The 18,752-nt window shown below is 41.1% G+C and overlaps 1 protein-coding gene across 1 annotated transcript in view; it reads left to right on the forward strand.

Annotated features, from left to right (window-relative positions):
• LOC121871011 (E3 ubiquitin-protein ligase RNF13-like) overlaps positions 1 to 18,752 on the forward strand; it is a gene marked incomplete at its 5' end in the record, with an annotated part of 191,475 nt that overhangs the window by 32,715 nt on the left and 140,008 nt on the right. Inside the window, 1 exon segment of the mRNA XM_042373066.1 lies at positions 7,180 to 7,372. Coding sequence (XP_042229000.1) covers positions 7,180 to 7,372 — 193 coding nt within the window.

An 18,752-nucleotide genomic window follows, 5' to 3' on the forward strand; every position in this document is an offset into this window, starting at 1 on the left:
GCTGTAAGAAACCTGAGAAAGTTTTCTCCTGCTCCTGTTCTAGATGCGTGAAAACAAAAGGCCCGCAAGGCGCTTTTAATTTTTTTTTACAGTATTTTTTTTTTATAATACGTATCGGGATTTAGTTATTATTTATATGAAAATGTAATTTTATTTTATTTTTATTATATTTTGGTCGTAAATACGAATGAAATAAGGATGTAAATTGAATTGGGTCCTAAATAAACTAGAGTTTTAAATATGAAAAGTTGTTGGTTGAACCGTTGTTATCGGAGGCTTTACTGTACTATGAGATCATCTAAGTAGGCACATACTGTGGTACCTATCAACCCCTCGCGATTTTTCATCAAGCGGCATTTGCCAATACCCGCTAAGCAGATCTAAATTGCTAAAAACAGCGTTATCCTTGCCTAAAGATTGTAAAATATCACTTAAGACAGGTATAGGGTACCTATCTGGGATAGTATTCTCATTTACACTCCTAAAATCAATAACTGGGTGCCAACTGCTGTCCTTCTTTGGGACTAAAAACAAAGGGCTATTGAAAGGAGATTTAGAATGTGTGATTACCTTCTCACTCAACATTTTCTGAACCATGTCCTGAACTACAGCACGCTGGCCATGTGTTATTCTGTAAGCTGGTATGTAAATTGGATTCGTGCCCTTTTTTAAGGATATGTGATGTGAGGTTAGATCTGTGTGTCCCAACTGTTCCAATGGTATGGCTACGATGTTTCTGTAGTCGGCAGGCAACTCTAAGAGTCTTGTCTTGTCTTGTCTTGAGGATGATCAATCACCTTAACATGTGGTGATATTTGATCTATCCTCTCCCGTCTAGTTTGTTCAATTGGAGAATAAACACTACCAATTGGGAATTGCGTAGGCTGTGGTGCCACATGGTTTTGATAAACTAGAAAATCATGCAAATAACATCCCTTTATCAATATTCTAAGAGTGTCTGTTCTGTTGAGAACTAGAACGTCTGTTAAACCACCAGGTCGAAGCGTGCTCAATGTTGATTCACACGATAAGCCTTTAACCTTGCATGTTTCTGGAAGACATACTACATCAGTCCCCGTGTACACCTCAGGTAAAATAACGTTATTTTCTCATTCTGCTAGTGGAGAGTACCCGTTAACACTGCAGGTACAATCTTCCAACTTTTGCTGCTATAATCACACTGGGAAAGTGAGTCTGTGAGGTCTTGAGCTCCCTTTGACTCGTTATCTGCCTTCTTTGTAATGGGCATGGTGGATAACACTTTCAACCTTGCGGAAAGCAACGGTGCAGACTTGCGCCTAGCATTGTAGGAAACACCATTAGATGTAATAGAATTATTACTTGGATGAACATCTATAAAATTTGTTCTAAGAGTTGGTAGACCTATTAACCCGTCAGCTGGTAAATTAAAATATTGGACTACATAAAAATCTGCATAAAAGGAAATACCACGTCTAGAAATGCATAGTGGGAATGCTACCATCCCTGCAATGTTCAGCTGCATCCCGGAAACTCCTTCGAGATCGGTGTCATTAGGTTGAAATGAAAAATCTTGGCGAGGAGATCTCCATTGTAACTTTTGACAGGATGCCAAAGCCAATGCATTTGTGCACACACCCTTATCAATATCCAGAGCCAACTTGACTGACCCAATTCTCGCCGGAATGGACAACACTTCCGCTTTGTTGAGCGCTGCTATTAACGAGGCTGACACAGAAGTGCTGTTGGGTGTTGGTACTGATGTACCTATCCTTCTTTGTTCTGGTACCGGTGCTGGTCTTCCCCCGACTTCTTGTATTGATAATGATAAACTGTACGCTGCTGTGTTACCTGGGGTGATCCTGCATCTATACTTCGAACTCTTTGCATATTGGTACAGTCATCTATGTTGTGAGAGTCAGACTGATGATACACCACATATCAGCTTTATGTATTGTCACAGACGTATTCTTTGCAGTTGCTGAATACGTCTTGGGGTGATCCATGTCTCTGTGGTTCCAGCTCACAGAAAATTACATACAAACTAAAAATAAATGCAGTAAAGTACACTTACTTTGAGGTGTGTATGTAGAAGGCTCCTGGTTGATGATGATGATGATGGGAATTAGAAGTGGGGGTGGAGGAGAAGGGAGAAGAGAAGGCAGTGGGGGTGGAAGAGAAGTCACCCCATGCTTCATGCCGCCATTTCACCCATAAAATTTTAAGTTCACTTGGTGTAATTCAAGATTATTTTCTTTAAATCAACACTGCACTGCACTATATATTGTCAATATGTAAAATAAATTTCAGAATGCTCAATAATTGTACTGTAAAAACGTAAAAATAGTTTATGTTCAAGAGAGTCTCAAGCAAGATGCTACCTCCACTGAGCAGAGACACAAACTGAACTCTTTCTGGGTGAGTCAAGTGGCTGTTTGACGCGCTAAAAACAAGTTCCCTGTACTTCATTTATGTTAAATAATTGTTAAAATGACTAAAAAATTTAATATAAGACTTGGAAAATTATTGAATAGTACAACCTTCTTGATATTTACTGAAATGGTAACGAATTTAAGCCCTAAAACCGATTACTGTATTGGCGGACTAATACTCCAACTGGTGAGCAGGCGAAAACATGTTGACACGATTTCGTAAGGATTTCGTTAACCGAATTTTTGTTCGTTAATTGAGTTTAAGATTCTTATGGAAGGTTAACCGAAATTTTGTGAACCGAGGCGTTCGTTAACCGAGGGATCACTGTATTTGTCCTAGCTATTGGAGTACGAGCTGTCTTAGGAGCAATTTTATTTGCGTACTCTATGATCAAATCAGTTGGTGTATACTCATTATCCTGTGCACGACAATATGTAGAGTCACGAACTGTCACAAGAAAACTAATTAGTTCAATCAACTTTGCAACCTTTTGTTTTGACATTTTGTCATCATCGTCAAACCAGGGCGAACCACCAAAATTAGCAAGAATGTCCTGACAGACATCACCAGCAATGGCAACACTCTTCATCGGACCTTCTGTGTGAACCACACGTGTCATACGGTCAATCCACCTAAACAACCAATGTAAATGTCCTTGCTGTGTTGCAGACTAAAAAATACTAATTAGAGTCTTTTTTAAATATTCATATCTCGGGTCAGCAAGACAACTGGCGTCCAAATGTTCACTTGCAAAACTACCTTGTTTGATATGAGAGCGAACAAAAGCTTTCTTCTCATCATCCCCTCTTAACTGAACATTTTTCATAGTATCCTCACATGCTCTTATAAATGTAGTCACCCAGTATCCATCTTCCGCTGTAAAATCGCAAACTTGGTCGCCACGCTGTAACACCTGAATAACGTTAGAGGGGTTAGTTGACATGCCAGTGTTAGAAGTAACCATGCTATACAACTTAATCCTGACTGAAGGATCAGTTAATGGAGAAGGTAATAAATTTTTTTTTGACACACTGACTTTCTGTGTACTGTACGAGAAAGGGGAACCTGCCCGTACTCGGGATGTATTGTACGTATTACCTGACCTTAGGGTTCTATGGTTTAAATTGTCAACTGATTAATCTATTAAGTCTTCATTACTCCTGACAGAAGTGTCAAGCTTGAAGTGTGTATGTGTTTCTTGCAAATCTAGTGAATCTATTTGTACAGTAGTGACATTAATTCCAGTGGTGGGCACAGCTAAACGAAAAGTTGAGACTCGTGACTTTTGACTTCTTTTATGGATTTTCATTTTTTTCTTTTTTTTTCAAGTAAAACTAGAGCTCTAAGATGCAAGCAAGAGCACTACAACAAAACAGCTCTCTATGGGGTAGTGCTAATTGGGGATATTGCTATACAGTCGGCCCTTAACATACGCGGGTGTTACGTAACAGAGATACCCGTGGATGTTAAAAATCCTCGTATATGTGCTGCCCCCAAAACCTGGTCCCCCATGTCCGTATTTACCGTATATACCTGTGTGTCGTTCAAGTTTTTAAGACCAAATTATTTGGCAAAAAATTGGGGGTTGACCTCTAAACGGGTAATAGTTTCGTTAGGTTGAAAAATATTTACCAGTAACTACCAGTAAACAATGGAAACGATGCACCAACGCACCACCAGCTGTGAGTGTCGGTACAGTTGCCAGGGCAGACCTCTTGCGTCATCATAGCAAGCCCAAAGTAGCCAAATCCATGGTATGGTAGCACAGGACGATGTAAAAGAAAGTATTCATTTATTAAAGTTTATTTATAGATACTGTACATAAATTTTTGTTCATTACATTTGAAACATCAATCTTTGTTAATTAAATTTGAAACAAAAGAAAACTACGATACCGTATTTTCATTAAAATATTACATCACATGTATATTTTACCTGAACTGTGACTGAATGAATATAGGTATTCTCAGAAATAAATATGGAAATATAATATTTTTGCTGGAATGACGTACATATTACAGTGGAAAGACGAAAACAATGACTTTCGCTTTCTTTCGTTATTCAAAAGATTTTACCGTAATCGCTTTTCGAATGGTTTTCAGTTAAAAAATTGTTGTACTCGTACTGTATTGCAATAATATTCTATCCTATCATTAGCCTTATAATCCCACAACTGAAAACCATTCGAAAAGCGATTACGGTAACATCTTTTGAACGAAAGAAAGAGAAAGTCATTGCTTTCGTCACAATTTTATCCCACTTTCCACTGTAATACGTACATCATTTCAGCAAAAATATTACATTTCCATGTTCTCAGAAATAAATGGTAGTTTTGTTGAAACGTAATGTACAATATTTAATATTAAAATGCAAAAATAGCTATAAAATAATTAATACACCCGTAATGTACTGGCTGGCTTCTCCAATTGTCCCTGCTCCCGCGTCCAAGGTCACCACTCCTCCCAACTCGCTCCCTCCGCTACCTCCTCCACCTCCTCCCACCCCCTCTTCCTCCTCCCCGTCACTACTGCCGACAACGAACACAAATGTTTTGTGAATAACTGCACCTCCAATTCCTATGTACAGTACTGAACTGTACTGTGCTGTGCATTTTTACAAACAATAAACATGGCAAGAAAAGCTATTAAAAAAAAAGAGATAAAAATTTCACTTTACTGTACAGTGCCTATCCTCGGCGACAGGACGGGGGTCATCGGGCTCATCGTCACTCAATTCTATAACGGGTGGTGAAGTGGGGGCGACGGTGGATTCAGCTGCTTCCTCACTGCCGCCAGTGATTGATGGTGTTAAATCTCTCCTTCGGTGATCAAAGAACATGGTGATGGGGAGTTGTCGTCTCTTTCTTTCATTTCTTCCATGATGTTTTTGTATGGAGCGAAAACGCCATCCATCCCTCACATGAATTTGAGGGCACGCACCATGGAGGGGTCCATACTGTAGGCCAGGTTTTTCAGTGCCTCAATATTCCTGGTCATCTCCCCCAACTTCTTCAACGTTATTTCTTGGTGCTCTTCCTCATCCTCTTTCCCTTTCGCTTCCTCTTCCTTGCCTGAGTCTACTAATTCCTGTAGATCCTCCTTGGTCAGCTCATTGTCGTGCTCTTCAATTTGCTCCCTAATCTCGTCCTCTGCCATGTCCCGGAAGCCTTCAGCAGCCACTTTCCTTGACAGTGCCAGGGTCTTTCTGAATATTTTCATTGAAATCCATCAAAATCATTTTCCTTGTCATCGTCTTAAGCACCAAACAGCTCCTCCCAGTCTTCTCCTTGAACAGGGCTAGAGGGTACGTGTTTTTCGAATCGTTTTCAATTAAAAAAATGTTACAGCACATGTATATTTTACCTAAACTGTGCCTGAATGAATTTATTCTCAGAAATATAGAGTAGTTTTGCTGAAACGTGATGTATTTCAATGTAAAATAGGATACAATACATGACGAAAACAAAAGACTTTACCTAACCTTCCAATGTTCAAGAGATGTTACTCGTTTTTTTAATAGTTTTTGGTTAAAATACTGTTATATTACAATGATATTATATTCATACTGTGCTTAATATACTACATTCACGGAAATGTAATATTTTTGCTGAAATGACGTACGTATTACAGTGGAATGTGACGAAAACAATGACTTTCTCTTTCTTTCGTTCAAAAGATGTTACCGTAATCGCTTTTCGAATGGTTTTCAGTTAAAAAACTGTTGCATCACAAGTGAATTAGGATAGAATATTATTGTAATACAACAGTTTTTTAACTGAAAACCATTCGAAAAGCGATTACAGTAACATCTTTTGAACGAAAGAAAGCGAGTCATTGCTTTCGTCACTTTCTACTGTAATACGTACGTCATTTCAGCAAAATATTACATTTCCATATTCTCAGAAATAAATAGTAGTTTTGCTGAAACGTAATGCATTTCAATGTAAATTAGGTTAAACTACATGAAAACAAAAGAATTTACCTAACCTTCCGATATTCAAGATATGTTACTCGTTTTTTTAGTAGTTTTCTGTTAAAATACTCTTATATTAGTGATATTCTATTCATACTGTGCTTGATATAATACATTCACGGAAATGTAATATTTTTGCAACTACAATGCTGATGTCAACACAAGCGTGGTTACAGCGAGACTGACTGAGTGAGGGAGAGCTATGCGTGTGTGTGTGTGTGTGTGTGAGGTTGCGGGAGCGGGCGGTGTCCCATGTTTGGTGCCGTGCGCGAGTTGAATGACGCGCGATTTGAATGTACTTCAATTACTTCAATGTACAGAATATTTCTCCGGCGGGGCAATCCGCGTATTTGCAAATCCGTGTATTATAAACCTGCGTATGTTAAGGGCAGACTGTACAGTATATCTAATGGGGATTCGTGCCTGTTGGACCCTCTGTTCTTTCCTATGTTATTAAATATCTTTGATCAGCACATTTTCATGATAAAAATTGAGATGAAACTAAGGTTGCCTCTATCCTAATGTCATGTAAAGGTGGAACAAAACTGTTGCTTAAACACATAGAAAGGAAGGGAACAGGCTATATTTTTTTTTATGAATAATTGTTTAGTTTACAGTTTTGAGCTTAAAACTTATTTGTAAATTTATGCCAGTCAAACTTCCTTACATGACAATTTTTTTCAATAATCAGTAGCTACATCAGATGAATTTGAGAGTGGATTAAACTTTTAGCAAAGCATATTTATTACAACACAACATACTTTGTGTCAATTGTGTATTTTCTGATTTTAACAGGGTTATGCAAATTATGTGTTGCCTCATGATGCCTGCAATACTACACATCCACCACCCAAGTTCAAGAATTATACTGGACCATGGATTGGAATTGTGAAGAGGTGCAACTGCTCTTTTGTTGACAAAGTGCTCAACGCACAGCGTAGTGGTTATGATGCTGTTATAGTTCACAACGTTGGATCAAATTTCTTACGTAAGTAATGAATAATGAAAAAAAAACCTTAAAGAATGTTTTACATTGTTTAGTAGAGTAAATTGACCAAATTTTTTTCAGGTCTTGAGGCACATGCTGGATTTTTTCTTTTGTGAAATCTATATTTCTTTTGTAGCCAAAGAATTCTATAGTCAGACATTTATTTTTTAACCATCTCTTAATTTATTATATTTCAGAATTATGAAGAAATATAAGGAATTTATTTCATACAAGATATTCTCATTTCAGCATGCCTAAGCCTATGCATTTTATCCTCTTTAACTGACATGTTTCACTACCAACAGAATGACACTTCTCATGCCGGTTGTTTACAGTACATCTTTTCTTTCATCCTAAAGAACTGAACTTCTTCCACTCACTTCTGACTCCTGTAACTGAGCTAGGTTCATCTCCATCACCACTGATCATGGCACCCAGGTAGCAGAACTAATTGGCACAGTTAATCCAGCTTTGCCACATGACTTCCTGTTCACGCAGCCCATGTAGAGTTAGCAACATCCTGCAGTCTGTCATTTACACAACTGCATCTCGTGTACCATTAGTTGCTGTACCAACTAATTTGTCCATATTTAACAAGATAGAGCTAATTTGCCCCAGAAGTGTGCTTAGTAAGTCACTCCCTTTTGTTTGCTCTCCTTCAGTGAACTGTGACCAACAATTACTTCATTAAGAGTATTGTACTTGTTAAGTCATATGTTACACCACATACTGCATGAACACTAAGAGCTGAGCTATTGATGTCCATTAGCTTTTTATTTTAGCTACTCTAACACATCACTTGATAAATCACTAACTCTACATCGCACTGTCATGTGATTCAAACTGATAGTTTTCAAATTTCTTCACTGCATCTGGCCATAGTTCTTGAGCACTGACACAGTCAACCTAAAATTACGATAAATTTACATTTATCAAAATAAGTATGGAATAAGCTTTGTAATTTAGTTTGTTAACTGAATACAGCCAGTGATGGTTTTCAAGTGTTTAGTTACAGTTTTTGTTACGTTTCATATTTTATTTATTAATTTTTTTTAATAAGAAACTAAGAGCAGCAATAGTGTTACTTGAGGGCTGCATGTGGCCTGGGCACTGCAGGTTGTGCATCACTGCTCTAAGGTAATGTAATTATGTCATTAGTGAGTACAGTGATATCTCATTTAGCTGGAACAATTGGTGCAGAGCGCTTTTGGGAATGAGAGATTTCCGAGTAATGAGACGACTCTCTCAAAGCTGGAGAAAATAAAAATCCCTCATCCCTGGAATTTTCCAGGTAACAGAAAAATTTTCTCGGAACTTTCAGAAATTGCCCATTACATCATCTCTCGAACCCGGTAAAATATCCCCCATCCCCGGAATTTCCGGAAAATGCACCCGTTTTTATTCTCTCAAATCCGGAAAAAACTCTCCTGTCCCTGGAATTTTCCGAGTATCGTGAAAATTTTTCTGAAAATGTGCCCCTCAGAAAATCCTTCCCAAAGCTGGAATTTTGTTAAAATTATGGCTTTGGGAATGATTTCTGAGAAAATTTCAATTCCGGCTATAGGAAAGTTTCGGGTTTGAGGGATTCTATAAAGGATATGTGAAATAATTTATGTCAAAATGTTACAAAATGCTTTTTGGAAAGGCTAAAATGCATTGGCTTCCAGGGATGGACTTTATTGATAGAGGTTTACTCTCTGATTTCCTTGAATAGACCCCCTTTTGACAGTTGCCTTGACTGGGTGGTAGCTGTGGCGCCGCTTGCGAGTCCCAATGATCCAGTGAGCAGTACCAGCCCCCATCCTTCTTTGGAGAGAGGGGGAAGGATTTCCCAAATTGAGTAGGTCACCGGGGAGGGTCCAAACAAAATGGCTCCTATCCTGCTGCCGATTTTGAGAGCAGACCGGCAAAATCGTCCCACAGCCCAGACCACCGGGGCTGGAATACTCTCCCACGTGTTTGCCGTTTGTGGTGTTCCATAATGCTGGGAGACGGGAGTCATAGAAGTTGAGCAACGCCACACGCTGCGGCTAGCAACACACCTCCTTGGTCCCCTATTCCAGCTAGACAGGCGGTTTGGTTGGGCCCTAACATGTTAATTGGCTGGTCACAGTGTAGCTAAGTGGGCATCAGGGGACCTGGCACTCCTATGGTCCAGGAGCTGCCATCTTGGCCACCTCGTGGTTAGCCAAGTACACCCCCCACTATGGCTGGGGTCACCAGGGTCTTACCTTTGGCGTTGACTTCCCCTTGTTGGGCTCTGTGGTCGGTAGGGGTTGGAGGAATGAAGTAATTTAGGTTTTTTCTATGCAATAAACAAACCCTTGGACCTTCCTCTGGATCATCATTTGCTACATTGTGGCCCTTTCAGATTTAGAAAAGTGGCTCTGTGTTATGACAAATACCCAAGTATAAGAGCTGTAGGAGGCCCACTGGCCCTCGCACCCTCCGTGAAGCTTCTACCCATGAGTTCTTACCAGGCGTGTTCAAGCAGGTAAATTTTACAAAATATCTAGTGCTCCGTACGGTAGAAGGCAAGCCTGAAATGGGCCTGAACATTTTCGATGTTCACAGGTCGATAGTAACAATTTGTGGTAGAGAACCAAAGATATACACCCAGCAAGATGGTAGCCTCCTAGTGGAGGTCTCCTTCCCCAAGGAGAGGGCTCGACTCTGTACCCTGCCTGAGATACCTGGTGCCCCAGTCTCCTGTACTCCGCATTTCACCTTTAACCAGTGTCATGGGGTGGTATTTAGGGATCCCATCATTCCCGGGGAACTCAGTTCTGGGAAATGTTTCAATACTCCTGGGAGTATCCCGGTGCAAAGGAGGTAAATGAGATGCAATGCTGTGATCCCTGGAATTTCCCAGGATTCCCTGATGTTCTGGGATCATGTGAAATTCCCAGGATCCTGTGAATTTCCCAGGATCCTATTGTTCAGAGGAATATTCAGTAGTTCCCAAGATATGTATCACTACTCCCCTGAATATCCTGAAAATACTGTATTATTATTATTATGATTAATGTATAAACATTCCAACGTGTAACTTATAGTTCTACAATCTAAATGTTTTAATCAAATGTAATTACACATGCTGTCAAGAAATTTAATTATAAATATAAACAAGTTCATACATTAATACAAAACCTTCCATTACCCACAGCAAAATATCCAAATTACTCAGTTGTTCAGTCGTATTTGAGATCACCATATATATTGTAAAGGCCTGGGACCTAGGGATAGAAATCCCTTACCAGGCTAATCAGGATCTTAATAAAGGAAAGTCAAGGACCATGGTTTTCCGAGGAATAACAAACAACCGTTTGAGATTGACATCTCTTTACTATAAAAAATATAACACAAAACTCTGACACCACTCAACAAACCTCAAATAATTACGGGAGTCAAACAAATAAGGCAGTCAACGGTTAATGGAGTCAAACAATTAAAGGAAGCAAACAATTAAAGGAATTAAACAAAGAATGGGAGTCAGCAATTAATGGATTCAAACAATTAAATGGGGTCAACAATTGATAGAATCGAACAATAAAGGGGAGTCAGCAATTAATGGAATCAAACAATCATAGAATCAAACGATGAACAAATATTTCCTACGGCAGTGGCCCTGGGGGGAAGGTTCTGGAACACGGTGATGCACACTCAGGGTAGGGAAGCGTCCATTCACTCCACACTCGAGCGACGTCTTGAAAAGGCAGGAGAACACCGGGGCACAGACGGAATGTGAGGAACTGATGGTCGTGGTAGATGACCAGAGAGTTGGCAGTTGATAGGTGAAGTTCTGGGAACACAGCCCACGAGTCCAGGACCTATGATGAGATCACAGCCAGAATTTGACGGACAACAGGGTAGCTAGATACTGTCTGTATGGCGGCTGGGTTGAATCTGCCGGTGGCGCAGATAGTCGCTGCCGTTCTCACCTCCGTCCAACCACCCCAAGTGACGTCTGCACCAGCAAACGAGCGAATTAGCAGCGGTAACCAGCCGGAGGATCGTTTCCGCCCTTACACAGCTCCCCCAACAAAAATCTACTGTAAGGTAGATTAAAACTTAAGATTAGTACACAAAGCATAATCATCTTACAACAATGCTTAAATACACATTGCACAATAAAGAAGGGTCATAGAAAAGAATAGGTGGTAACTTGATGTCCAAAACGCAAGGCCGTATCAAGGAACTGCACGTGGGATCCATTTCAGTCCAAGTTTAAGTTTGGGCCCAATTCCAGTCGTAGAGGATTCTTCTATCTCGTCAGGTGTTGGCAGCAACTGGCAACCGAGATCAACAGACTCTGGCGTTCGAACTCCACAGGAACTCTTGCAGGGTAGTGCCTCGACTAACTCCAGCTTGGGGACGTCGTCAAGGACACGAGCAATGTTTTGTCCTGCAATTATATTGCTTAAACAAATTAGCTTGATGAAATTTAGGTTTCTTAGAGGAAGGGGGTGAGAACGGTCCAACAAAATCTATGGCTACCCGAGAAGATGGTTCTGCAATGACAGGTAAGGGTTCAAGTGAAACAGGACGGACTCTACCCTTGGCGGACATACGTGGGCACTGATCACAACTCCTACAAAAAACTCTAATATCCGCTCCCATACCTGGCCAGTAAAACTGATCAGCAACCTTCCTATAAGTTTTCCTACGAGAACAGTGACTTACTAGAGGGCTCTTGTGAGCTACAGAGAGAATGTTACTACGACAAACATCAGGGACAACAAGTAAAAACCGACCTACTTTAGCTGGTCGCTTGGATGAAACACAAGACCTGTGTAACACCCCAGTAATAGAAACAAACTTATAAACCGACCCATCTCCCACCGGACACTCCTCCCCGGAAGTCACCTTCTCCCTTACCCGCTTCAGAGTGGCACACGAGTCTTGAAGCTTGGTGAACTCCTTGGGAGTCACAGTCAGTGGCAACAAATTCGGCAGAATCAGGGGATGCGGTCGTTTCACCTTCGCCGTCCGTGGCCCTACAGGTTGGACCTTGGCGGCAGGCATGGCGGCGTGAGAGGGTGGCGAGGCGACCTCGGCAGGTGGCGAGTTGTCGTCGTCAGCAGGTGGCGTGAGGACTGGTGCTGGTGGTGAGGAGACTGGTGCTGGTGGCGAGGAGAGTTTTAACGTTTCCGGGTCGTTAGGGTCACGAACATCGGGAACATTACCAATGAGGACACTAGCAAATTTAATGGGAGCTCTTACCACATTAGACCAACCAGTGAAATAGGGGCAACGCAGGTAGCACCTAACAACAGGGAACTGGTCAACACGACCTAAATAATCGGCGACACTAACCTTCGGGCAGCTGGAGATGTCAGCGTCAGGCAGGGCTTCTTCAGAGACAATAATGCACGAGCAACCAGTGTCCCTGATGAAAGAAGATGCCCTAGACCCATTTATTGTTCCACTGACACAATAACGGGGGCAGCTCCTGTCCTCCAAACAGAATCCGACCTTGTTGCTGGGTTGATGAGTGTCAGCAGTCTTGAAGGCGAGGGGATTCCTGGGACAGCGAGAACGAATGTGCCCTTCTTCTCCGCAGCTGTGACACCGCACGGCTGGTGGACTACTCCTGTGTACTCCTGGGGATGCTTCCTCGGAGGACGGAGGCTTCGCAATCTTCACCACAGGAGGGGAAGACTTGGGGTAGGCGTTGCGAGCAGACGCCCAGTTGTCGGCAAGATGCACAGCTTTTCCAAGCGTCGCTGGCTGGTGTTCTTTAATGAAAATTCTCAAGTCTGGAGGTAGAGAAGACAAAAACTGATCTAATATCATGAAGTTAGAGAGAGACTTAAAGGTTTCTTCAACCCCTGATGTCTTCAGCCATTGTTGAAATAAACGACCCAGGTGAATCGAAAACTGCTGGTACGTTTCTCCCGCTCTAATCTTCGTTCTGCGGAAATCAACACGATAACCGTCAGAAGTCTTGCAAAATCCTCGCAAGAGAGTTTGCTTCAACAAGAAGTAATCTCGGGTGATGTCGGCTTACCACTCAGTAGGCTACCCAACCTTACAGCATAGCTATCTGGGGCTACACCAAGCAGCTCAGCTACCCGCTCAAACCTAACAAGGTAGGAGGCGATGTCTTCTCCTTCACGGTACACAGGCAAGCTGGGTTTTACCACATTGTCTTGTATATGGCCAGAGGATTCTGGTCTTCTTGAAGCATTAATCCTAGCCAGTTCTAGGTCCTTTTCTGCCTGCGACTTAGCTAATTCGAACTCTCTTTCTCTCTGGCGTTCCTCCAACTCTCTTTCTCTCTGGCGTTCCTCCACCTCTCTCTCTTTCTGACGTGCCTCTCTCTCTCTCTCTGACGTTCTTCTCTCTCGGCATTCTGTTGGGTGACCACATACTGACCAATGTCATTACCTGTCAGACCCAGGGCCACCGCTTGACCTTTCCACACCTCAAAAGCAGACATAATGATCCGAAAGGCCAAGAACAAAGGGAAAAAAACAAACAACTTACCCCGCAAATAGCCAAAGGTAACTCACCTAGTGGCTCAACCAGACCAGTAAATGATTTGATCCGACTGGAGGGAACCTCGTTCCGCACCCAGCCCAGCTGAATCACCTCAGGGTAACGAAACCGCACCAGGTGACACAACAACAAAAATGCTATGACAGCATCCACAGTGCACCCCAACCAACACTAATTAACTTCCCCAAGTACAAGGGAGAGCAACAAAATTAGCACACAGAAGGAAGGGATAACCACTGAACAACACTTGCTTCCGGGCCACAGACAGTAAGTGGAGCGCTCACGGCGACTTACAACAACAACGGAACGAATGTTAAACCTCAGAAACCAAAGGTCAGAGACAATCCTGGCAAGGTCGCCACTTGTAAAGGCCTGGGACTTAGGGATAGAAATCCCTTACCAGGCTAATCAGGATCTTAATAAAGGAAAGTCAAGGACCATGGTTTTCCGAGGAATAACAAACAACCGTTTGAGATTGACATCTCTTTACTATAAAAAATATAACACAAAACTCTGACACCACTCAACAAACCTCAAATAATTACGGGAGTCAAACAAATAAGGCAGTCAACAGTTAATGGAGTCAAACAATTAAAGGAAGCAAACAATTAAAGGAATCAAACAAAGAATGGGAGTCAGCATTTAATGGATTCAAACAATTAAATGGAGTCAACAATTGATAGAATCGAACAATAAAGGGGGTCAGCAATTAATGGAATCAAACAATCATAGAATCAAACAATCATAGAATCAAACGATGAACAAATATTTCCTACGGCAGTGGCCCTGGGGGGAAGGTTCTGGAACACGGTGATGCACACTCAGGGTAGGGAAGCGTCCATTCACTCCACACTCGAGCGACGTCTTGAAAAGGCAGGAGAACACCGGGGCACAGACGGAATGTGAGGAACTGATGGTCGTGGTAGATGACCAGAGAGTTGGCAGTTGATAGGTGAAGGTCTGGGAACACAGCCCACGAGTCCAGGACCTATGATGAGATCACAGCCAGAATTTGACGGACAACAGGGTAGCTAGATACTGTCTGTATGGCGGCTGGGTTGAATCTGCCGGTGGCGCAGATAGTCGCTGCCGTTCTCACCTCCGTCCAACCACCCCAAGTGTCGTCTGCACCAGCAAACGAGCGAGTTAGCAGCGGTAACCAGCCGGAGGATCGTTTCCGCCCTTATATATATATATATATATATATATATATATATATATATATATATATATATATATATATATATATATATATATATATATATATATATATATATATATATATATATATATATATATATATACACACACACACACACACACACACCTAGACCCCGACTTACGACTACGTGGACTTACGACCGTCGGGACTTACGACCACCTCAGATATAGATAAAAAAAAAATTTTTTTAAATGACACACGCATTTTCTATACCGAAACGTTTCCAGTTAATGTAGTCTCCATGTATAATTAGAAAATTATCGGGGCCAAATGTGCATTCAGCTGACTACATTATAGGTTATATATATATATATATATATATATATATATATATATATATATATATATATATATATATATATATATATATATATATATATATATATATATAGACCCTGACTTACTTATGGGGTTAGTATCCCAAATCCAGGTCGTTAGTCCGATGATGATAAAAAAAATTCAAAAATTTTTTTTTTTCAAATTTTTTTTAAAAATCTACAATGAAATACAGTACACTAAACGTAAAAAATAATGAGGAATGGATACAGTACAGTAAAAGTAATAAATAATGAGGAATGGATACAGTGTGACTGAGCACTTACCTTAAATGTAGTCAGCTGAATGCACACGGGGCCCCCATAATTTTCTATTTACAGGATACATGGAGACTATATTAATTGGAAGAAGCAGAAGAGGAGACAGGGCTGGGTGGGTCATCAATGTCGCTTCCTTCAGATAGGTTTATGTACTGTGGTAACTTGCTGGTTGAAGGTATTGGATCATCTTGAGGGAGTGAAGAGGCAGCACTGGTGGGGCGTGAGGAGCCAGTACTGGGGGACTTCTTGAAATAGGTGTCCAATTTAGACTGCACAGTTTTCTTTTTCTTTTCATTATAAATTTCTCTGTAGCAAGCAAGTGAATCTTGGATCATTCTGTCAACTTTGGCATAACGCTCATAATTTTGATCCATGTCATCAAACATTTGCATTGCTTTATTAATTGTAGCAAATGCCTCTGCCATATGTTTCACTGAAAACTTTTTGGGGGGTGCAGGCTCTTCTTCTACATTTTGTCTCTCTTCTTCCTCTGCAACTTTCTGTGCATCTAGTTCAATAAGATCCTCGTTACTGAGCTCTTCTGCTACACTTTCAACCAACTGTCCAACATCTTCAGTATCAATTTCTAACTCCAGCTGTTTACCTAAGTCCACTATCTTGTTACTAATATCCAAAATAACTTCACTTTCATTAAATCCTTTGAAACTGTTCACATATCTTTTCAGGATTTTCTTCCATATTCCATTCATGCAATGTTTTGTAACCTGATCCCATGCTGCACTAATGTTCTTTATACATGACAAAATGTTGTACTCCTTCCAAGACTGTCTGAGCGTTTTCTCACCTTCAGTAGCAGCAACAGCCTGAGCGAAGGTCGTGCGTAAATAATATGCTTTAAAGGCAGAAATAGCACCTTGATCCATGGGTTGGATGATAGAGGTAGTGTTAGGTGGAATGTAGACTACCTTAACATCAGGGTGCATGTCGTCCAGGTGTGGTGGGTGTCCCGGAGCATTATCCAAAATCAGTAAAATCTTGAATGGAATCCTTTGTTGCAGACAATACTCCTTGGCTCGTGGAATGAAACAAGTCATGAACCAATCCTCAAATAGTACTAGGGTCATCCAGGCTTTCTTGTTACTGTGATAAAACACTGGCAGTGTGTGCTTGCTGACATGTTTAAAAGCCCTGGGGTTCTCTGAATGATAGATCATGAAGGGCTTTAGCTTGAAACCAGCAACATTCCCCCCCAACAGAAGTGTAATTCTGTCCTTGAATGCCTTGAATCCGGGCATTTTTTTTGCCTCCTTGTGGATGTATGTCCGGTCAGGCATGCGTTTCCACAATAATCCAGTCTCATCCACATTGAATATTTGCTCTGGCAAATAATTCCCTTCCACAATCACATCATCTAACTCCTCCTTAAAAGCTTCGGCGGCACCAACATCGGCACTAGCTGCCTCTCCACTCACCTTAACACTGTGTAGACTGTAGCGTTTTTTAAATCTATCAAACCACCCTTGACTTCCTGTAAAGGTTTGATCACATTCATCTCCTGCCTGCTCCTTCAGGTTTTGGAACAGGCTTCTTGCTTTAGCCTGTATGGTTAGAACACTTAAGGGTACACGCTTCTGTATCTGGTCTTCTATCCATATCACCAATAATTTTTCCATATCGTGGATAGGACCTTGTCTTTTCTTTGTTATTATAGTTCCCTTTATAGGTGTTGTTCCTTTCACTACTTCACGAATACGTTCCTTGTCCTTCAGAATAGTGGATATAGTAGAGTGTGAGAAACCTAGGTCGCGTGAGATTATTGCTACTGTTTTTCCATTCTCATACTGTGTTATTATCTTCAGTTTCATCTCAAAAGTAATTGCCTGTCTCCTTTTCCTTGGAGTACCACCAGCACTCTCACTTTTACGCTTTCCAGTCATTATAAAGTCAATTAAATACAATAATAACGAAAGTTCACAGCGCGATCAGTATAGGATACGATAGCCAAACACAAACAAAGCGCTCCATTGAGTGAGTGCAGCCACGAGGCGACCCAAGACACCCCTCCCTCTCGCCCGGGACGGAAACGTTTCGGTATAGAAAATGCGCGCGTCATTTGAAAAAATTTTTGGTCACGGCGGTCGCAGTCGTATGTCCCGTATGGACGTACGGTCAAAGCAGGTCGTAAGTACCATTGGACGTAAGTCCGTATAGTCGTAAGTCGGGGTTTAGGTGTATATATATATATATATATATATATATATATATATATATATATATATATATATATATATATATATATATATATATATATATATATATATATATATATATATATATATATATATATATATATATATACACATACATACATACATACATACATACATTCAACCCTCGCTTTACGCGGTCCCACATTCCGCGTTTCCTCGTTTAAGCGGTACCCTGCCGAAACAGGAATGCTCACATTCCGCGGTGCGTGTACCCCTTTACTCGGAGAGCGGCTGGCGAGCCGCGCCATTTTTGGATTCAAACCTCCCGCCATCTCTCCCGCCATCCGCCATGTTGTGTAAGCTGCGAGAGCATGGTGCGCACAAGGTCGCCCAGTCGTCAAAACATTACCGAGTTCTTCACCCGCCACCCACCACAGCCGGCCCAAGTCAGTGATAGTGATAATTATAGTGAAGATATGGACTTATATGGACTTTGAGGGGTTTGACAAAAAGGCCCTGCAAGCCTCTATGGTGGATAGTGATACAAGTGATACAGGTGAGGGCCAATAATCTGCCTTCTGCCTCGGAACCAACCGCCCATCCCCGTGTGCCCAGCCATCTTTTCCACTAATGTAAGTGTTAGAAAACCTAATATTATTGATATTTCTCTTAAGTATTAATTAGCATTATCATCAAGTTTAGTGGCCTGACTCTACTACTATCCATATGTTATGTTATTCACTTACGTTCCTTACTTTCCGCTGCACCTGTGGGTTACATTAACCAAGGTAGTGAGTGTTGATTGTGTATATATATATATATATATATATAAATAAATCACTGTAGGTGCACGTGATCCAGGTATATGTTAATAACCACAAGGTTATCAG

The sequence above is a fragment of the Homarus americanus genome, unplaced genomic scaffold (assembly GCF_018991925.1).
Source record: "Homarus americanus isolate GMGI-L3 unplaced genomic scaffold, GMGI_Hamer_2.0 scaffold52512, whole genome shotgun sequence".
Lineage (NCBI taxonomy): Eukaryota > Metazoa > Arthropoda > Malacostraca > Decapoda > Nephropidae > Homarus > Homarus americanus.